The 23253-nt window shown below is 41.9% G+C and overlaps 1 protein-coding gene across 7 annotated transcripts in view; it reads right to left on the bottom strand.

The window, feature by feature from the left end:
* ZFP2 (ZFP2 zinc finger protein) overlaps window positions 1-19033 on the bottom strand; it is a 31797-nt gene extending 12764 nt beyond the window's left edge. Inside the window, exons 1-4 of one of the 7 annotated variants that reach the window (XM_064376643.1) lie at window positions 19015-19033; window positions 16213-16309; window positions 7157-7286; window positions 6737-6832 (exon numbers count right to left, since the gene is read on the bottom strand). In XM_064376643.1, the coding sequence (XP_064232713.1) occupies window positions 6737-6832; window positions 7157-7286; window positions 16213-16245 (259 nt within the window). In that variant the 5' untranslated portion in view covers window positions 16246-16309; window positions 19015-19033. Of the gene's footprint in view, window positions 1-1789; window positions 2117-4891; window positions 5036-6736; window positions 6833-7156; window positions 8849-9893; window positions 9971-11095; window positions 11104-16212; window positions 16310-19014 lie in introns of those variants that run through there. The other 6 variants (XM_064376644.1, XM_064376642.1, XM_012451528.3 and 3 more) reach the window with 6 other exon arrangements.
* Window positions 19034-23253: the final 4220 nt, after the last annotated feature.

Raw genomic sequence — 23253 nt, forward strand, 5'->3', positions numbered from 1 at the left:
GCAGGTGGATCACCTGAGGTCAGGAGTTCAAGACCAGCCTGGTCAACATGGGGAAACCCCATCTCTACTAAATATACAAAAATTAGCCGGGCATGGTTGGGGGACGCCTGTAATCTCAACTACTTGGGAGGCTGAGGCAGGAGAATTGCTTGAACCCAGGAAGGGGAGGTGGCAGTGAGCCGAGATCATGCCATTGCACTCCAGCCTGGGCAACAAGAGTGAAACTTCATGTCAAAATAAATGAATGAATGAATGAATGAATGTGTGTGTATAAATCTTGCTAAATAGGCCAACAGCAGACGGGTGAAAACAGGAAAGAATTAACTTGAAGACATATTAAAAGAAATTTTGATTCAAGCTGAACAACACAGAGAAAAGGGATTGAGGAAAAATAAAGATGGAGAGCACCTCAGGGATATATGGGGCAACACCAAAAGATCTAATATTTGTCTCACTGGAGTCCCAGGGAAGGAGAAAATGTTTGGAACTGAAAAAGTATTTGAAGAAATCATTGCTAAAAACTTGTATTTGACAAAAGACTTCAACCTATAGGTACAGGGTCAACCCAAAGAAATCCACGCCCAGAAACATCTGATTATGATTTTTTTCTTTATTTTTGAGACAGAGTCCACTCTGTCACCCAGGCTGAAATGCAGGGTGCAATCTTGGCTCAGTGCAACAGTCTACCTCCTGCGTTCAAGCAATTCCCAGGCCTCAGCCTCCCAAGTACCTGGGACTACAGGCGTGTGCTACCACACCCAGCTAATTTTTGTATTTTTTGCAGTGACAGGGTTTTGCCATGTTGCCCAGGTCAGTCTCAAACTCCTGGCCTCAAGAGATCCACCTGCCTTCGCCTCCCAAAGTGCTGAGATTACAGGTGTGAGCCACCATGCCCAGCCATAATCAAATTCTAAAAATGGAAGTAAAAAATAATCTTGAAAGCAGCCAGGGAAAATTAATACACTGCTTGGTAGTGGGGCAAAAATCTGAATAACTGAATTTCTCATGACAAACCAGGGATGCCAGAAGGAAGTAGACTAAATATTTCAAAGTGCTGAAAAAAAATAACTATAAACCTAAAGTTCTATATTAGCCAAACTCTTTCAGGAATGAAGGTGAAATAAAGACATTCTCATATGAAAGAAAACTGCGAGAATCTGTCACCAGCAGAACCACCCTGTTAAGTCAATGTAATCTCAAAGCCAGAACTCTCAATGTTTTTAAACGATGCTGATTACTTAGATATCAAGAGTATAACTAGGACAAAGAAGGATTTATCCAGGAAATAAAGAATGGTTCACTATTGAGAATTACTATCATATTAATAGGTGATAGGTCATATGATCAACCTGATAGATGCTTCAAAGTATTCGACTCATATCCTTCATCCATTCCCGATTCAAAAACAAAAATATTAGCATTGCACCAATGGAATGGATTCTCTCTAGAAGAATTCTCTCTAAAAACAGAACCAAGGAAAAGGTGCTTACTATTACTACTTCTACTTAATGTTATTGCAAAAGTGTAACCAATATCACAACTGAAATGGAGGGAAAGTTTAATTTTTCCCAGATTGCTGGGAACACTCTGAACCCCTCTGTGATGACTGAGCAACCCCAAGCTTCTGGAAGAACTGGCAAAACGCAAGTTACCTGAAATAACAAGAAGAAATTGTTATTGAATTTGGTTTCCCTGAAATGAGTTATTTGCTTTGTGATGCTTGTTACTTGCTGTATCGATTATATTTGAGAAAATGAAGGATAATGTGAAATGCTGGGATGAAACTTACAATGTTGGCTCTGCCAAGCTGCAGCTTGTAACTTTGGCTCTGCCGAACTGTTCTGGTAAAAACAGGAACTCTGTGAAAGGGACCAACCAGGTAGCTCGAGTGCCAGAGAGAGACGACAGCGCGTAATGGGCTTCTCATTGCAGAGAGCCTATAAACGGACGTGTAATGGAGAGGCTTATTACCTAGATTCCTTTCCCAGGAAAGGCATATTTATTAGGGCCCTGGAAAGGGAATGCAACCCTTATGGAGAGCCTATAAACGGACGCATGAGGGACATCTGTCTCTGTGGTTGAGATAAGGATGTAAAAGTCTTTTTTCTCCCACTGCTCCTCCAGGCCTGCGTGGAGGCCCCCTCCTCTTGCAGTTTTGTGGTCAGGCTGGTTGTCCTGTGTCAGATCCTGTTCTTCGGTAGCTGTGAGCCCAATATGTTCTTGCTAATAATCATAAGTTTATGTTTAACCTACAATCTTGCTAAGGTGTATGGTTTCTATGCTGACACACAGAAAGTTATCTTTACATTGTTCTGCTTTCATAATACCACGTTGTGATTTTTGTGCATCAGTTTTTGCAAATGTATTCTTTTTGTATAATTATCACTGAAACTTTGCATAACTTCGTTCCCCCTCCCCTATTGAAAGAGCACAGTAAAAACCTGAGGTTTTCAGGGGATTGTCAGACATCCACAGAGCGGCTTTATGTGGTGTTTCCCCTGGGCCCAGCTTTAAGGAAAACTTTTTCCTTGTCTCTCTTTTTCACTGACCACTCGATCACTTTGAGAGATCTTAAACCCACGTTGATGTATTGGGAACTGGTCTCACCAATACCAGATGATGTAACTGTCTACCTACAAAATGAAAAATGGTCAGGGTGGCTTTACTCAGAATTGATGAAGTATTGTGGGCTTGGAACCTGAGCATTATAGATCAGAAACTGTAGCTCTTCCAGGAGTAGACAATGTTTCGTATCCTTGACATTTTACCATCCCATTAAATAAGGACTTTATAAAGCACATAGCATTATGCTTGGAAATAATAAGGATCCAATAATTATTAGCTGTTATCATGACCATTATTACTATTTTATAATAAGCAACATACAGTTCTCTCTGCCTTTCCTTTTTTCCTAAGCAAGACTTTTGAGTGATAATACTGGAAACATTCAATACTCCCTTAATGGTTTGGAATGCTTTTTCTGCCTTCCCTCATTAACTTATAGGATTTGTATAACATTGATATTCATCAGGACATGAACAAGAGTCTCCAGACCACGGTGTCTTGTCTGTCAGAGACCCCTTGGTACATATGACTGGCCACAGCACAGGCTGGGAACTCGCACAGTATCGGTGTGTGGGATGGAAAGGGTAAGTTGATTTCTTTCTTTTCTCATGTTATATTTCTTCCATCTCCTGTGTAACAGTTAAGTTTCTCCCAACACCCAACTAGACTATTTCTAAACCCATCTGTCTGGATTTTCGATTTAAACTCTTGCTGTACCCTACAATGCATTCTCTATATAGCAGTCACACTGGTTTTATGAACATGATAAATCATTCGTTCAATAAATACTTATCAAGCCAAGTACTGTTCTAGGTGCTCAGGATATAGCAATGAACAGAAAAAATTTCTGCCCTTATGAAACATATTTCAGCAAGAGAAAGGAAGACAATAAGTAAAATACTTAGTATTTAAGTGGTATACCTTACAGAAAAACAGTAAGGCATTTAAATGCATACAGGGAACATGATGGGTGAGAGGAAAGGTCTGCAATTTTAAACTGGGTCATAAGGAAAGGCCTCACTGAAAAGGTGACATTTAAACCAAGACTTTAAGAGACTAAGAGAGGAAGTCATAGGGTTACCTAAGGGAGAGCTTCCCAGACACGGTGTAGCAGCCAGTGCGAAGGCCCTGTGGCAGCAGTGGGCCTCTTTTATTCAAGGAAGAATGAACTTTTTGAATATTTCTACGCACATTATAGTATTTTAGATCAATTTTCCTAGTAATGGAAGCAAAGATATGTGCATGTAGTAAACATCAGTGAGGCTAATGTGAGCATGCAGGTAGATAAAGACTAACGGTATATAAATTCTCCGTGTGTGTTTCTATACATATGTACACATATATTTACACAGACACACATATATATATACACACAGAGGTAGTCACCTAGTACATCTCTGAATTTTTTTTTTTTTGAGACGGGGTCTCGCTGTGTTGCCCAGGCTGCAGTGCAGTGGCGCAATCTCGGCTCACCGCAACCTCTGCCTCCCAGGTTCAAGTGATTCACACGCCTCAGCCTCCCAAGTAGCTGGCATTACAGGCGCATGCTACCATGCCCAGCTAATTTTTGTATTTTTAGTAGAGATGGGATTTCACCATGTTAGCCAGGCAGGTCTCGAACTCCTGACCTTCACCTGCCTCAGCCTCCCAAAGTGCTGGGATTAGAGGAGTGAGCCACCACGCCCGGTTGAAATTTTTTAAAAATCATGTATGAAACACAGACAGTGGGCTCCCATGTTTAGAGATGGTTAGGGTGGCTTCCTGGAGAGCTGAACAGATTATAGAATCCCCAACTGTATTTTTACACATAGTATTTGTTAGTGGGTTTCTAATACTTTATGCATGTTTTTAATTTTTGTTTCCTTCATAACTGAACATCATCAAATGATTTAAATCTAATTACCAATGTTGAGAGACTAAAAGTCACTGCTTCCCACATTACTAATAATTTCTATCTTTTCTTAACATTAGCCAGTTTACCACGATAATGCTGGCACCAGGGACAGCACTTCTGGATTTGCAGTTTCTACTCATCTTTTATAAAACAGGAGCAAAAATCTAACAAAGCTTTCAACTGTACCAAGCTTCAGTACAGAAAAAAGAACTGACGCTGAAAAGAAAATTAGGCCAGGATACAGAAGTTTCTAGTTTTACTAAATATACTAGGATATAAGAAGTCACAGCAGGTCAATGGAAGAAAGTGAGAATTCTCATTAAACTCGAAGCAAAAAGCCAACAAAACAAAACATCTGTGTTCAAATTTTGGCATGTTATTTCACCTTTTGGAGCCAATTTCTTCCACCGTAAGAGGCGTAGCAGTACTCACCCATGGGTGTGTGTGCCAAGTAAGTGAGGTGCTGGTGGGGAAGAGCCCAGCACAGCGCTCAGTCAGTGCTTTCTCCTCTTGGCTTGGACAGGATAATGAGAGGACTAAATGGTAGATTAATCGGGCAGCAATATCCAAGAAAGTCTAGAAAGAACAAGATCTGGAGTTTGCAAATCATCAGGTTCTACGGGCTCCTTTTCCTATCTTTAGTCTCTCCCGCTGCGATGTACGCCTCTCTGCTCTTTTAGACACACGCAAGTATTTTCCTTGTTAAAAAACAAACCACAGACTTCTTCTGAGTTCTTACTCTTTCTTCGTTTTCCTTCAAAGATGACCTTGTTGAAACGACAGTCTTTACTTAAAAGTCTTCACTTGCTTGCTTCTCCTTCACTTTTCTGCACACAGCATCTTTTTCTCAGCACTAAATGGGCTCTTCCCTGGGTCCCAGGTCCCTCCCGAATCGCCAAGCCCAGCAGGCATTTTCATTCCCTACTTGGCACTGTCACACTCCACCTCAGCTCTCCTCTCTCTCTGTGACCCTGTTCTCTGCCGGGTCCTCTCCTCCTCCTTGGACCACTCACCTTCACCAGAGCATCCTTGGCCCCCTCAATATGTTACTGTCCTGAGGGTCCCACCCTTGCTGTTTTGCCCTGCCCACTCATTTGCTCATCCCGATAATTATCCAACCTGTATTGATATGAATTTCACAAAATCAAATTTATATTTTCACCTGATTTCTGAAAATTCTACTTGGTATCATTCAATATTCACTCAACAAATATTTAACTACTTACTCCAGTAGAAAATGTTGTAGGCAGGGAATATAAACAAAAACATGTTCAAAACAATTCAATGAGCCTACACGTTAGTGGGTAGACGACATTCAAAATGATGAGTGAAATACAGTGGGAAATGCAATTTAAAATAAAACAAGTGAAAAAGCTTTAAGTTCCAACCCAGTGGGGAAGCATGAAGGGGGTAAAGAAGTGGGAGATGAAAACACTTATCAAAATATATGTGTTTGCTTCTGCTGCCTCCAGAAAACCCACCAGAATGACAATAAGCCATGAAAATGGCATAAATAAAATGATCTAGGGAGCAAGGAAAAAACTGCTGCACGTACATACCAGAAAACCAGAAACAAAAAAATGAAATATTCTCAAACAGATGAGTGAACTTAATGCATGCATTAGAAAGACTGCTATTTAAGAAGAACATTCAGAGAATGAGAAAGTGGCTCACAGAAATTAAAAAAAAATAGTACAAATAGATCTTTTCACAAAAGAACTGAAAGGTAAGGTTTACAGAAATCTTCACATCTCCTGGCACTCTCCCCTTCAAACAATGCCACATAATCTCCTACTTCAGGGCTTTCGCACCTGCTGTTTCCTGTGTCCCCCAGCGTCCTCCCACGTAGCCCATCACTTCGAGTATTTGTTCAAAAGTCACATTAAAGGAGAGGCCCTCCATGACTATCCTGTGAAATCATACTCTCATTAACTACTGTAGTTCCCTTATGCGGCTTTATTTTTCCACATCATACGTATCACTGTGTTATATGCATTTCCTCCCTTCCTGCCTCCTTTCCTTTCCGTTCTGTCCCTTCCTCCCTTCTTTCTTCCTTTATTAATTTATTCTCCTTTTATTTGCTCCTCATAATGTACCGCCTCCCTCCAAGATGACCTAAGTGAGCCCTAGGGAAATGAGGCCCATCAGTAATGTGGAGGTATCATCTGAGAATACACATCCAGTGGCCCTAGTCTCTACAGAGACCCAAGGATCTCTGAAGTCATTTTCTCCAAAAAGACACATTCATGTAGCAAGTCTGTGCAGCCTGGCACTTACCTGGAAAGCCACCCTCAGGCAATTCTTTTTTCATCAGGTTCAGTTCTTCTCGTTCCAGCTGGGAAGTCACATTGGATTTGGAAAGGTTATTTCCTGCTTGAGAGGAAAGACATTAAATTTGGGTTCTGAACTGAGTCTAAACAATCCTAGCACAGTTCTGATCTGTTCTCCTTCAGGGCTTCTGAAACAAGGAAGGTGTGGCTTATGAAGTTCCCCATTTTCCATTCTACACAGAAAAGATCTTCTACCTTGAAAGAGAGGACACCAAGCAAACACCCTAAAACAACGCCTTATGATCAGAGACTTTCAGTCCAAATCCATAAATTTCAGAGGTCACACAGGAGGTATTATAGGGGAAAATCTGCAATTGAGGGGGGAAAGGTGTCAAGAGGTAGGTTTTGAGTTACAAGAAGTCCTTACCCAGTGAAACCAGGTTCCTGTAGTTCTCCAGCATTACGTTCCCATACACTGTCATCCTCTGAGCACAATCTGGTTGAATCCACTCTTCCCAAGAGAAATCCAGAGACACATCCTTGAAGGTCACTGACTCCTGAAAGTAAAAATTGCTCAATAAGGGATTATGCCAACAAAAGCCCCGAGGGAAGTGAAAAGCCAGCAGCACTAGAAGGACAGGACACAAAGATCTGCATGAGAAAACATGCTGCATTCCAAATGGAAGAAATGTCTGCAACGAATCACAAAATAACCAGAGACACAATATAAAAAGTGCTTTGGGAGTTAAGGTCAGAACAGTAGGTGAGAAATAGGGAAGGGCACTACAGGCTGCTCTAGATTCCCCTGGGAGGGGAAGGGGTGCTGTTGTGATCACCTCCTATTCACCCCATTGGTGAAGGAGGAAATCCCTGCCCTAAATGGTACACGATGACCAAACACAGGACACTTGACACTGAACACATGAGGACAACAACAATTTATCAGCCACATACAGTCACGGGCCGGGGGAGGAGGGCACCACGTGACATTCAGGGTCATAAAGGGGTTAACGTTCAGGAATCTGGTGGACCAGCAGGGACTCTTTGGAGCAGGCTCTGTAGTGACAGGGGTTGGGGTGACCTTTGGTTACCATGGAAGGATGTGACTTGCTTGTTTGAATAATTCCACAGGCCGGTAGGGAGGTGAGGCCATTAGGTTGAGGACAGGGTAGGCTGTATCTGGCCCAGCTGATGGGGGAGCCAGTGGGTCAGAGAGCTTTTTCTGGTGGGAAGAGGCACATCTGACAAGAGCAGGGGAATTCACGGCCAGGTCTCACTGCCTGACTCACTGCCCTAGAGGCTCCAGGATGTCCAAGGAGCACAAGTGGAAATAAGACAAGTGGGAACTGCCAGTTAATGGAGGAAAGCATGTATAGACGGAAAATCTAGAATGTGGTTGTTCTATGAGAGAACCAATGACAAATTCAGCTGTACTGGAAGTCGGCATTTCAAATGTGTAAGTCCACTGCAGCCTTGTCCTGTAGCCCTTAGCACAGGAACTAAATACTATAAACATTTAATATCCATTTCATGAGGGAAAACCCAACTGAGTGGTGGCTACTATAAATGGTAACTAACATTTGTACTCAGTTTTTACTAAGGGGAGATTCACATGTATCACCTCATTTAACCCATAGAAGAACCTGCTAGATTGATAGCACTAATCACTTTATAGAGGAGGGATCTGAGGATTAAAGACATTAGATAACTTATCCAAGATCACACAGCTGGAACTTGAACCCAACTCCCCGTGGGCATCCAACTCCCTATGCTATGAGATGAGAAGATGGCCAACAAAAGAACTGTGGCAAGCAACAGAATCAGAAAGATAGAAGGAGATTCACCTGGAAGCTCAGGGGAAAGAGAGTTTCAAGAAAGAGGTCATGGGGTCAGACAAATAGAATGCTAATGGAAAAGAGAGCTCCTGATGTAAAAATTTGCAATTTTAGCAGTGTGGTGGAGGCAGAAGTGAGTTTATAGTGGACAGAAGCATAAATAAGACATAAAGAATCAAAAACAGGCTGACATTATGGCCCATGCCTGTAATCCCAGCACTTTGGGAGGCCGAGGCAGGCGGATCACCTGAGGTCAGGAGTCCGTGACCAGCCTGGCCAACATGGAGAAGCCCTGTCTCTACTGCAATTACAAAATTAACTGGGTATGACAGCACATGCCTATAATCCCAGCTACTTGGGAGGCTGAGGCAGGAGAACTGCTTGAATCCAGGAGGTGGAGGTTGCGGTGAGCTGAGATCACACCATTGTACTCCAGCCTGGGCAACAAAAGCAAAACTCCATCTCAAAAAAAAACCAAAAAGCAAACAAATACTTAGCAATCCAATTATTTTTTCTTTACAAAATCACAATCATTAAACCCCAATCACAACAGCAACAAAAAATGAAACACCTAAGGATACATTTAAGAGAAATATGCAAGATCTTTATGATCAGTCTATAAAAAGTTAACAAAGTCCATAATGAAAGATCCGAATAGAATGAAGCATCATCTTTTTTTACTTAATAAGAATGAACATTGTAAAGATAGCAATCTTCCTCAAATTGACTTACAGACTTAATTCAAATCAGAACTGCGTATTTTTACTTTTTTACTATTACTGTTGGAACTTGATAATATAGTTCGACTAGAAGGATAAATATATGAGAACAGTAACCAAACTTTTGAAAAGAAAAGTGAGGGGAGAGTCGCTTTATGAAATAGCAAAATGGGCCGGGCACAGTGGCTCATGCCTGTAATCCCAGCACTTTGGGAGGCTGAGGCAGGCGGATCATGAGGTCAGGAGTTCTAGACCAGCCTGGCTAGCATGGTGAAACCCATCTCTACTAAAAATAGAAAAAATTAGCTGGGCATGGTGGTGTACACCTGTAGTCCCAGCTACTCAGGAGGCTGAAGCAGAATTGCTTGAACCTGGCACGCGGAGGTTGCAGTGAGCCAAGATCACGCCATTGCACTCCAGCCTGGGCGACAGAGCGAGACTCTGACTCAAAAAAAAAAACAACAACGAAATAGCAAAATGAATTCTGAGACAACAAATAAAACAGTGTGATACTACAACAGAAATAGAACAATGGAATAGAATCCAGAAAAATAAACATACATTTATGTATGTGTGTGTGTGTGTGTATATTTTTTAAATAAACTCGTACCTTTGGAAGGCTGAGGTGGGCAGAAAACGAGGTCAGGAAATCAAGACCATCCTGGCTAACACCATGATACCCCATCTCTACTGAAAATACAGAAAATTAAGTGGGCGTGGTGGCACATGTCTGCAGTCCCAGCTACTCAGGAGGCTGAGGCAGGAGAATCGCTTAAACTCGGGAGGCAGAAGTTGCAGTAAGCCGAGATCACATCATTGCACTCCAGCATGGGTGACAGAGTGAGACTCTGTCTCAAATAAATAAATAAATAAACTCATATATAAATATATGTAAACTATATATAAATAAATAAACTCATGTATATTATATATAGATGTGACAGTCTGGCCTATTTTAAAGGTTTCATTTCAAGTCTATGGAGAGTGAGCAGGTTACTTCAGTAACATCAGCTCCAATGCCATCTCCTGAGAGGGGCCACTCCTCTGACGAACTAAAACAGCCCTGAGTGACACTCTACCATATTGTCCCGCTGCGTCCTCATCACAGCACTTAACACTATCCTCAATAATATTCCCTTTTTATTGTCTGCATCCCCTATGGAAAATAAGATCTAAGAGAAGGAGACCTTGCCTGTCTTATTCACTGCTATACTCCCAGTATCCAGAACATGGCCCAGCACACGGTGGAGAGGCGCTAAACGTTTAACAAGTGGACGGACGGATGAAATGCTTCACAACATCATGTTAAATGAGGCTAGACCCTACTTCACAGCACAGACAATACATCCCAGGTAGCTCAAGGATGGAAATTTAAAATTATAAAACTAATAGAAAACACAAAAAAATTTATATTATCTTGGGGTTACAGAAAACTTTTCATAGCATGACCCCGAAGCCAAGCAAAGAGAAAGGAAATTTAACTCCATAAAACTCATTTGTAGCAAAAGATATTATAAACATATTTAAAAGAAAAATTATGGAGAATATTGGCAACTTATGGCAAAGGAATACTATCCACTTTACAGAAAAGATCTCTTTTATATGTAAATCACCCAATGTAAAAATGGGCAAAGGCTATAGACAGGTATTTTAAAAGGCTGGAAGAATGTATATCATAGCTGTTTTTGAGGGCTGGATTCCTGGAAATCTCTCTCATAGCCTTTAAATTTTTAAAAAGGGCTAGTAGATATTAGTCTATATACCCAATATTTATATTCAGAAAAAAAGATTAAAGGCAAATAACAGTAGTACCTGGACAATTCATACTCACGTCACTGGCCAGTATGCGAAAGGTAACACTATGGAGAAAGATGAAAAAAGGAAAACAACTCTAATATTGCACTGGTATGTCCCAAATCTTACTATACTTCATAACTGAACTCTATTTACAGCTTGTAAACACATCTAGTTGACAATTACACTTTATTTCTCAACATCTGAGTCTCTCGTTTCTCATTATCTACTGTATAGTTCCAAGTGATTGAACAGCAGTTCAGAGAAGCAGCAACAAAAGTGAAGAAATGCCTGTGGTCAGCTGCTATCAAATATCTAGACTAATGCCCGTTAAGAGAAACTGGTTAGGCCAGGCATGGTGGCTCATGCCTGTAATTCCAGCACTTTGGGAGGCCGAGGGGGGTGGGTCACCTGAGGTCAGGAGTTTGGGACCAGCCTGACCAACATGGTGAAACCCCATCTCTACTAAAAATTAGCTGGGCATGGTGGCGTGTACCTGTAATCCCAGCTACTCAGGAGGCTGAGACAGGAGAATTGTTTGAACCCGGGAGGCAGAGGTTGCAGTGAGCTGAGATCGCGCCACTGCACTCCAGCCGGGGTGACAGAGCAAGACTCTACCTCAAAAAACAAAATAAAAAAAAGACAGACTGGTTAACTAAACTATGATATACCCACATAATCAAAGAAAGAAGCCCCTGATGTACTGATACGGACAGGTCTCCAAGATATATTGTGAAATGCAAAATAGCTTAAAATACAACAGGTGCATAATCCCGAATAAATATTATCTCTTACCAACTGGATAAAAAATTGGGGAAAATATGTATATTTATGGGCTTTTGTAGTCATCTGGAAGGCTACATAAACAATGAGCATCGTTACCTTTTTATGTGGATGGAGAACAAGGAGCTTAGAGACAAGGATAGGAAGAAGACTTATTTTAAGTGAATGCTTACTTATATTTTTTGAAATTTGAATACCATGAATATATCAGCCATTCAATTTTTTTTTTGAAGCAGAGTCTTGCTCTGTCACCAGGTTGGAGTCCAGTGGCGCAATCTCAGCTCACTGCAACCTCCGCCTCCCAGGTTCAAGTGATTCTCCTGCCTCAGCCTCTCGAGTAGCTGGGACTACAGACGTGCACCACCATGCGCAGCTAATTTTTGTATTTTTAGTAGGGATGGGGTTTCACCATGTTGGCCAGGCTGGTCTCGATCTCTTGACCTTGTGATCGCCCGCCTCAGCCTCTCAAAGTGATGGGATTACAGGTGTGAGCCACAGGGCCCAGCCTCAAATTTTAATTAATCAAAATCTGAATCAAATTATGAGCAAACATCAAACAAACCCAAATTGAGGAGCATTCTATGAAATAATTGGCCCGCACTCTTCAAATTATCCAAGTCATTGAAGATCAATACCGAATAACTATTCCAGATGAAAGGAGACCAAGGAGATGCAACAACTAAATGCAATGTGTGATCTGGAGAGGGTCCTGCACCAGATAAAGGACACCTGTGGGACAAGTGGCAGAATCCAAGTAAGGTTTGTAGATTGGCTAACAGTATTGTATCAATGTAAGTTTTCTCATTTTGATAACTGTATTTTTGTTATATATGATAATAGAAAACATGCACTGACAGTGTTAAATGGGCATGATGTCTGTAACTCATTCTCAAATGGTTTGGAAATATATATACACACACACATATTTATGTTTATATATTTATGTGTGTGTGTGTGTATACAGGGAGAGGAAAATGGCAAAATGTTAATCTAGATGGAGGCTATCCAGAAATTGTTTTATTTTTTGTAGCAGTTTTTTTTTTTTTTAGATGGAGTCTCACTCTGTTGCCCAGGCTGGAGGGCAGAGGCATGATCTCAACTCACTGCAACCTCTGCCTCCCGTGTTCCAGCGATTCTCCCACCTCAGCCTCCCAAGCAGCTGGGATTACAGGTGTGTGCTACCATGCCCAGCTCATTTTTTGTATTTTTAGTAGAGATGGGGTTTCACCATGTTGGCCAAATGGTCTTGAACTCAAGACCTCATGATTCACCCGCCTTGGCCTCCCAAAGTGCTGGGATTACAGGCATGAGCCACCATGCCCAGCCTTGCAGCAGCTTTTAAAGTCTGAAATTATTGCATAATAAGAATTTTTTTAAAAACCATGAGATTCCATTTTTCACCCTTGAAAATAACTCAAATTTAAAAGGCTAATAATACCTAGTGTTATGAACTGTGTCCCCAAAAAAGATATGTGGAAGTCCCAACTTCTAGTTCCTTGCAATATGACCTTATCTGAAAATAGGGTTGTCTCAAATTTAACTGATTAAGATGAAGTCATAATGAAGTAGGGTAGGCCCACACTCCAATATGACTGGCACCCTTATAAGAAAAATGGCTATTTGAAGACATCAGCACATAAGGAGAACATCAGGTGACAAAGGAGGTAGGGATTAGAATGATAGAGCCATGAACCAAGGAACACCAGAGTTCTCGCAAACCACCAGAAGCTAGAAGCTAGGAAGACGCAAGAAGGATTCACCGGCAAGTTTCAGGGAGCACGGCCCTGCAAATGCCTTCCTTTCAGACTTCTGGCCTCCAAAACTGTGAGACGACACATTTCTATTGTTTTGCGCCACTCAGTCTGTGGCACTTTATCACAGCAGCTCTTGGAAACTGATACACCAAACATGGAAGAGGATATAGGGCAACAGGAATTCTCAAATACTGCTGGAGGGAATGTACAATGGTATATATACTTTGGAAAACAGTTTAGCTGTTTGTTACAAATTCAAACGTACACTTGACCCAGCAATTTCACTCCTAGGTATTTACCCAAGAGAAAGGAAACTGTATCCACACAAAGACTCATACGTGACTGTTCAGAGCAGTTTTATTCATAATAGCTAAAAACAGGAAAAAACTTGAAATATCTGTCACAACTGAATGAACAAAAGGTGGTATATTCAACTGAATACTACTTAGACATAAAAAGGAACAAACTATTACCACATACAATATCATAGACAGATCTGCAAAACATTATGTTGAGCAAAAACAGCCAGGCACAAAAGTATACATACTGTTTGATTTCATTTCCATGAGGTTCTAGAAAAGGGCAAGACTATACTGACAGAAATCAAACCAGTGATTGCCACGGGTAGGGAACGTGGACTAGAAGTGGCATGAGGACACTGACTGGGGTGATGCAAATTGTTCTATACCTTGACTGAGGTGGTGGTTATGTTGGTGCATAAATTTGTCAAAACTCAATGAATTCTGTGCTTAAAATGGGTTATTTTATTAAACTGTGCCTCAGAAAAAACTGATTTAAAAATTAACACTATTTTGACTAAATAAATTAAAATTTAGATTACTGACACCAAACCACAACTGTCATCAACCAGAATCTTCTGAATGCTTCCCCTTTCAACCTTTCCCTCTTCCAAAAACTCCCTTTCTCTAATACCCGCATTTTGAAAAAGTTATTTTGCCTTTTATAGCTGAGTTTGATAATACCGAAGAAAGCAGTACAAATGGAAATCACAAGTTTATACTTGCCTCCACGAAGCCTTCTTTAAACTGGTCTCTAATAAATAAACAAGTGATCCTAATAAATCAAGGACCCCAAATATATAATTTTATGAAAAGAGAAAACATCATAAGTCTTCAGTATTCCAGACAACAAGGCTAAGTTTAACCTTAAAAAAAAAAAAAAGAACTTAGGGCCAAGTCTTCTGATGCCTTATTTTCTTTTTCAGAGAAACCTGGAATCCTCACCTACTATCCTAGCTCCATGCTTCCCTCTATCTCATGGACACTACTTTTTCCTAGAAAAGCTTTGATAGTGCCAGCTCCCTTATCAAAATTCCTCAGACTGACCTCCACCCCCATGGCCACCACCCAGACAAACACACAAACTCCTTCTTCCTGACATTTGGTCCTACAATTCTTATCTGATTTCTTCTACTCCAGCCAAGCATGTCTATCAGTCACTGCTCCCTTCATTCCACCTCTAGAAGTCTAAACACCAGGCTCTTGGCTGGGATGATACTAAGAATGCCTACCACTTACTGAATACTGTCAACATTTCAGGAACCATGCCAGGCATTTTTTACTTATTTTATTTGAACTTTCAACAGACCTATGAAGTAGGTATCATTAAATGAAATGAGCCATGTGAAATTCTTAACAATGCCACCTATATGGCAGACACTTAGTTAATGCTGTAATTCCTATCATGACATGAGGAATCATGCTTTAGGAAAGTTAAGCCTCTTGCCAAGACAATGTAGCTATTAAATGGTATAGTCAGGATTTAAACTCTGGACACACTGACTCAATTATACCAAATCCTCTCCAGTTATACCTTCCCAACCCTCGAGATGGACAAACACTCCCTACTTCTCCTGGCCACGCCCCTGATTCTCCCCTTCACTCAGGCTTGGAATACTGACAACCTGAATTCCTAACCACACTTGTTCTTTATTATTTTTCTTTTCTGAGACAGAGTCTACTTTGTCACCCAGGCTAGAGCATAGTGGTACGATCTCAGCTCACTGCAACCTCTGCCTCCCAGGTTCAAGCAATTCTCCTGCTTCAGTCTCCTAAGTAGCTAGGACTACAGGCACATGCCACCATGCCCGGCTAATTTTTGTATTTTTTTAGTAGACACAGGGTTTCACCATATTGGGCAGGCTGGTCTTGAAGTTCTGACCTTGTGATCCACCCACCTCAGCCTCCCAAAGTGCTGGGATTATAGGTGTGAGTCACTGCACCCAGGCCACACTTGTTCTTATTACCATATTCAGGTACAATTATGATTTTATCCCATGCAGATGTGCCCTGTTTTATGATCCCTGAGAGCCTGTAAGCCCTATAAGCACCAGGACCAACTCTCACATAATTTTTGTTTCCTTTCTGACCCTTGAACACCACCAAGTACACAGCAGGCCAGGGTATCCAGCCTAATGAGTAAGTGACAGCTGGGAATGGAGGTCAGGAACACTGAGGGGGCTTTGTGAAAAATATCCAGCATTCTGCTATTTCAAGGACAGGGTTACTGTCCTCGGCAGTGAACCCACATGCAGTATAGGAGTAAGGGGGAGGTTTGAGAGAGGAAAAATGAGCTCACCTGAGCTCCCAATGGCAGAGGCCAAGCAGCCATTGCCTTCTCCTTTCTTCCTGTGGGGTTCTTCCTTAGGGAGGGACAGAAGTCAGAGGAGGCAGAGCTGAGGGAAGGGAAAGAAGCCGTGAGAAACAAGACTCCTGCAACAGCAACAACAAAAATACAATAAATAAACTAAGTAAGACCTGAATAGTGTCTACATAAAGAAAACAATTTTCATGTATTGTTTACTTTATTATGTTAATTTAGCTATATAAAGATGAATGACAGACAGACATGACATATTCTTGCACAAGATGTCTTAATATCCTAGGATGTAATTTCTTTAATTTATAAACTTAACACATTCCCAACCAAGTTACACCTAAGAAAGAATATTTTAAAGTTAACATGGGCCAGGCACGGTGGCATACACCTATAATCCCAGCACTTTGGGAGGCCAAGGCAGGTGGATCACTTAAGGCCAGGAGTGTGAGACCAGCCCGGCCAAAATGGCAAAACCCCATCTCTACTAAAAATACAAAAATTAAGGAGTGGTGGTGGGCACCTACAATCCCAGCTACTTGAGAGGCTGAGGCAGGAGAATCGCTTGAACCGGGGAAGTGGAGGTTGCAGTGAGCCAAGATCACACCACTGCACTCTAGCCTGGGTGACAGAGGGAGACTCCATCTCAATTTTTTAAAAAAGTTAATTAATTATTGAAAAAATGTTTAAGTTGTGTGGTACAACAGCCAGGATCTTTTTTAAAAAAGAATACTGATGAGAGACAACTTGTCCACCAATATTTATAAAGCTACAAGAATTGGAACACAGTATTACTGACTTATTTACCAGATACATTGTGGACCACCTACTTTGCACCAGGCACCATTGCATGGGGATGGGGGTGGATACAGCTGTAAATAAAACAGATAAATTCTCCAAGCTTATGGATGTTATAGCCAAACAGGGAAAAGGATCAATGGAACAAATTGAAATTCTAGCAATCTAAATGGTCATATAGATGTGTGTGTATATACATATATACACATATACACATATATACACATATACACACACACATATACACATATACACACACACACATATATACACATATACACACACACACATATATACACATATACACACACACATATATACACATACACACACACATATATACACATACACACACACATGTATATGAATTCAGGATATGAAAAAAGTGACATATCAGCAAAGAAAAAAGTAACTTGTAACAAAGGCTTATCACTTGGAAAAGAATTAAAATGTACACAAAAAATAAAAGTACTAAGAGAAACTACAAACATTTTTGTGATCTTGTGGGACAGAAGGCTTCGCTGACAATAATATCAAACACATTTTCAAATGTGAAGAAAATGTTTTCATGTCCACATGAACCTGCGACATCTCTGCATAGTCAGGAAACATGCTTATGCATCAGATAAAAATTAAAATACAAAATGCAAACTGTATGAAAATATTCATTAGTGTTCAAAATGCAAATGTAAGCAACCCTTTCTCACCTTTCAGAAGTTCAAGAGAATACTAACATAGAGAGTTGGTGGGGGTAAATCTGGCACTCTTACACTACAAGTAAGTAAGAAGTGGAGGGAATAAGACAGGAGGTATCAAAAGCCTTACCGTAGTACCCTTGACCTAGAAGTTCCACTTTAAGAGACTTATAGAATAAGACAAAATGCAAAGATGTATGTAGCCAGATGGCCTATATTGTTTATAATATTGAAGAAAAAAAAAAAAAACCTTAACACAAAAACCTAAGGAGAGGATTCACATCCATACTTTCCCTCACGCTCATTAAAATGACGCTGTAGCTGTAATTTAAAATTTGGTAATAAGTAGATGGTGTCAACATATTAATTTTTTCTTTCAGGTGTATTCTCTATCTTCATTGGGTGGTGTTCAGGCCAGTAAAAATTATGAGGCTTAAGAGTTGTGCACTTCAAACACCTTACGAAATGCATCTCATGACTCAATTTTAAAAGATAGACGAAAAAGCTACTGATGTATTTCTTTTTAAAAACGAAGTGCAAAGTGTTTCTATGCTTATACACATATCCACGCTGCCATGCAGATTTAGGTAGATGTTGAATGATTGTTTTAATCTGAATTTTCTAGTTGTGTTACAGTGAAACGGCTTCCCCAACAAAAGATTCCCTGAGGTAGAACCTGCACCCGGTTGGTTGGCCTCCCCATTCTTACGGAGAGATGGGAGGGGAGCCCCTGCCAACGGCCTAGGAATGACGACCAGAGGTCGGGTCCCCAGACGCGGTTTACACAAAGAGCAGGTGCCGCGCAGGGAGACTCCGGTCTCTGGCCCAGAATCCCCGGGATGTCCGCGGGGCAGGTTCGCTCCACTTTCGCGGCGTGTCCCGGGACGAGGCTGCGCTGGCCGGGAAAAGCCAGGGAGGAATCCGGGTCCGAGCGACTCCTGGAATCTTGGGCCCCTCCCTGACCCGCGGTGGTCGGTGTAGCCCTTGTTCGAACCCCCGTCCCCGCCGCTCCCGGGCTGTGATTCCACCTCCGCGCCTGACCCGGGACCGCACCGGAGGAAACAGCTCCCGAAGTGCTCCCGCCGTCAGCTCCCGGGGAAGAGGGAGCGCACTGGGAGCTGAGCGGGGCCCGGCGCTCCACAGGTACAGCGAGGCCGCGCCCCCGGCCCATCCGCTGCCGGGCGGCCCCTCGGCCCTGCGCGGCCCGCCTCGCCCCGCAGTCCTAAGTTCCTTCAGCTGTGGCCTACGAGACTCACGGCTGGCGCGCCCCCGCCGCGGGCCCCGCACTCACCCTCTCCCAGCAGGAGCGGGAGCAGCCGGCGACCGACGCAGCCGCGCCGGGCGCCTGTAGCCGGGAGCACCAGACTACATTTCCCACAACGCTGCGGGGCCGCAGGACGGCCCCGGCCGTCGGAGTGCGCAAGCGCGGGGGCCCACGGGGCGAGGCTGTGCCAGTGACCAGCGGCAGCGGTGCGCACGCCGTCAGGTTTCCAGGCGGGATGCGGGGTTCCCAGGTGGCCGCCTTACCCGGGCTAGATGTCCCCCTTTGGAGCATGTCGACCTCTACCCCATGGGAAGAGGGGACGGCCTTGGGTAAGCCTCTGTCCTCTGAAAGGTCGGAACCCAGAGGTCCCCCTCGCCAAGGGGTAAGGAAGACATGAGGTTGCACAGCGCGGCACGCGTTGCGGGCCCCTCAGGAATCGCCGCCACACCCCGTCCCCCAGCTCACTCACTGTCAGGTGCTGCTCGAAGTGTTTGAGAATTATGACCCTTCAGAATGTGGACAAATTCTCCATCAGCTAAATGTGTGGCCGATGTTCTGGTAATTTCAAATGGATCTACCACTTTGGCACTTGGAGACGTGCACATCAATGTAGCAGCTTAGATGGTAATACTTAGTTTTCTAAAGGTAGCTGCTAATTTCCTCTGCCTCTTTCACTGTAAGAAAGACACTCTCCTTAACCAAACTTTAGGCCTGTAAGCCCTGTTTTTAACTAGGCGTTGTCCTGAGCCTGCGAGGCCCTACAATCCTGCTAGCGATCCCACCCTCAATAGCTGACCGAATTTCTCATCTGCCACCTTGAAGTCTTAAGTTCTTGGCCTGCTGTTAGCGAGAAACCCCCTACCTCTGATGTCTGCTCTTAGACATTTTCCACCCACTGTGCTTGTTGGCTTTATAAATCCCAGGCTGGTTTTGCTGTATTGAGTTGAGCTCAGCTTTAATGAAGCTGCTTTCCTCCACTACAATACCACTTAATAAAATCTGTTTTTACTGCCTTCAATATCTGGCACTTTCTCTTTCACAACTGTCTGAACTATTTCAAAATGCTGAAAAATATGAAAAACTTACCTATTCATATAGTCAATCTAAGGTAACCCAGCTAGCCCCACACATTATTAACTGAGCAAAAATCTACTGCTGCCCTAGGACAAATGACTTGAACCAGTTGTCTCCAGGATCACAAGAGAAGTGTAACATGGAAAACATGAGCATAGTCATCACAGTTGTTCTGGTAGAGAAATGGTCCTTCATAAAACTCCACAATGTAAGAGTGTGCAATTTCCAAAAAGTAAGGAGAGAGTTTGGGGTGGAGGAGAGAAAATCAGAAAAGTTGGGACAAATAGCACACAAGATGATAGCAATAAATCAAAAATCTATCAATAATCACTAGACAGACATGTAGAATGAGCTTTTGAATTAAAAATACTGTAAGAATAGATTTGTAAAAATCTAGCTCTCTAATAAAACATGAGGATACACAAAGCTTGAAAGTCAAAGTTGGAAAAAGATATAACCAGCAAATATTAAACATAGAAAGCTTATGTACCTACATTTAGATCAAACAAACTTTAAGGCAAAAAATATTGCTACAGGTAGAGAAGGTAATTACATAATAATAAAAGAATTAATTTAGGCTGGGCACAGTGGCTCACGCTGTAATCCCAGCACTTTAGGAGGCTGAGGAGGGTGGATCACCTGAGGTCAGGAGTTGAAGAACAGCCTGGTCAATATGGTGAAACCCCCTCTGTACTAAAAAATGCAAAAAATTAGCCTGGCGTGGTAGCGGGTGCTTGTAGTCCCACCTACTCAGGAGGCTGAGGCAGGAGTATCGCTTGAACCTGGGAGGTGGAAGTTGGAGTGAGCTGAGATCATGCCACTGCACTCCAGCCTGGGCAACAAGACAGAGATTCTGACTTTAAAAAAAAAAAAAAAAAAGCCAGGTGTGGTGGTGCATGCCTATAATCCTAGCTACTCAAGAGGTTGAGGCAGGAGAATTGCTTGAACCCAGGAGGCGGAGGTTGCATTGAGCCAAGATCATGCCATTGCACTCCAGCCTGGGCAACAAGAGCAAAAGTCTGTCTCAAAAAAAACAAAACAAACAAACAAAAAAAAAACCATTAATATACCAGGAAAGAAAACATTCATAAACTTTTGTGTATTTAATAAGATACAAAATACATAAAGCAAAGATGGGCAGAACCACAAAGAGTTCTGACAAATTCACCACAGCAGGGAGTTATTTTTAGTTTTGTTTCCTTTTTTGTACAGATGGGATCTTACTCTGTTGCCCAGGCTGGTCTCTAACTTCTGGGCTCAAGCAATCCTCCTGCCTTGGCCTCCCAAAATGTTGGGATTATAAGCATGAGCCACCACCCAGGCCTCAGAGTTATTTATAACCTACTTTCTCAGTAATTGATAGAAAAGCTGACAAAAGGTCCCTAACGATATGAAATATATGAAGATCAAAATTAGTTTTATGTTAATGAATAGATATGTAGACTACTCCATCCCAAAACTGAAGAAAACACATGTAAGAGCATGTATTTATTTAAAAAATGACCTCATACTAGTCTGTTAAGTAGCCTCAAATTCCAAAGAATTGGTATCACACAGACCATATTCTTTGACAATGCAATAAAGCTAGACATTTTGTAAAAGACTAGAAAGCTTTTAGAAAAGATTTAGGTAAAGGGAATATTTAGAGAAAATTTTGCAGCCTTTAAAGCATACAGTAAAGAAGAAAAGAAGGCAGACTGGGTGGAACACATCTAATTTTTTTCCCTCCCAATACATATTTATGTAGTCAGGACACACCACCAAAATATGGCACCTCAGCATTTGAGAAAACAGCAGAAACAAGAAGGATTTTTCCACACATCTCCCACAAAGCAGGTTGTACCTAGGAAGAATTTCCTGACCTTCCCCTGAAGCAGGTCGTTAAGATTCTCCTGTGAGATTTGCCCTCCCTCTATCTGGAAGAAAGTAGCATCTTTATTGCTGAAGACACATAGTCACAGAAAAAAACTCTGAACAGGCCTTGTTAAGTTCCCCTACTGTATTACCATTAGATCATATCCTTTGTCCATTTATATTTCTCCATGGCTCTTCACCATATTTAGTATAAAAATACACAACTTTAACTGTTTCTTTGGGACTTCTTTATATAGGCTCCTGTGTCATGTAAACTTACATTAAAGAAACTTGTATGCTTTTCTCTTGTTAATCGGCCTTTTGTCTTAGGGGCCTCAGCCATGAACATAGGATGAGCAAGGAAAATATATTTTGCCTCCTCTGTACCACTAAAAGCAGATTTAAGGAATTGTTTGAAAAGTTGTTAATTCACAAGGTCAGGAAAAACAAGTAAGGATACACCAGCAACAACATTTTAAATCTTGGAAACAGAGGGATGTTATTTTCTTGGCAAACCTGAAAGAATGCCAAATCCAAGAGAGCTGTAAGAAAGCTAAAAGCCAGGCTGGGTACAGTGGCTGGAGCCTGTAATCCCAGTACCTCGGGAGGCCGAGGTTGGGGGTAATCACTTGAGACCCCAAGTTCCAGGAGAGCCTGTGCAACATGGTGAGATGCTGTCTTTGCAAAAAATATATAAATGAAATACATAAAGCAAACATGGGCAGAACCACAAAGAGTTCTGACAAATTCACCATAGCAGAGAGTTATAAACAAAGGCAGGAAAGGGTATAGTATCTCTACTGTTTTGTGCAAATGTAGTCAGGTTTATGATCAGAACTGCTGTTATCTGTAATGCTGCTAACCTCCAAGCCTTGGAGGGAAAAGGAAGTATGAGCTTTCTGTCCTTGAGCATACAACCAAAGGCCTGAACAATGAGAAACTTTTTCTGGACTGGTTCCACTGATGCTTTTGTCCATGAAATCAGGAAGTACCCTGCCAGGAAGGGACTGCCCATGAATGTTCTTTTGATATTGAACAATGCCCCTGGTAACCCAGAATCCCATGAGTTCAATACCAAAGGCACTGAAGTGGACTATTGTATTAATATTGGATAATGTGGACTTTGTAGACAAAAGAAAATTGAGAGAGGAAAATTACATAATGATAAAAGGGCTAATCTACCAAAAAAGTATAGCAATCAGTTTTTTCTTTTTTTAATGTTTTTTAGAGACAGGATCTACCTAATGTTGCCCAGACTGGTATCGGAACTCCTGACCTCAAGTGATCCTCCCATCTCAGCCTCCCAAAGTGCAGGATTACAGGCACATGCCACCATGC

The sequence above is a fragment of the Aotus nancymaae genome, unplaced genomic scaffold, assembly GCF_030222135.1.
Source record: "Aotus nancymaae isolate 86718 unplaced genomic scaffold, 86718_ANA_hifiasm-v0.15.2.pri h1tg000015l_1, whole genome shotgun sequence".
Taxonomy (NCBI): Eukaryota; Metazoa; Chordata; class Mammalia; order Primates; family Aotidae; genus Aotus; species Aotus nancymaae.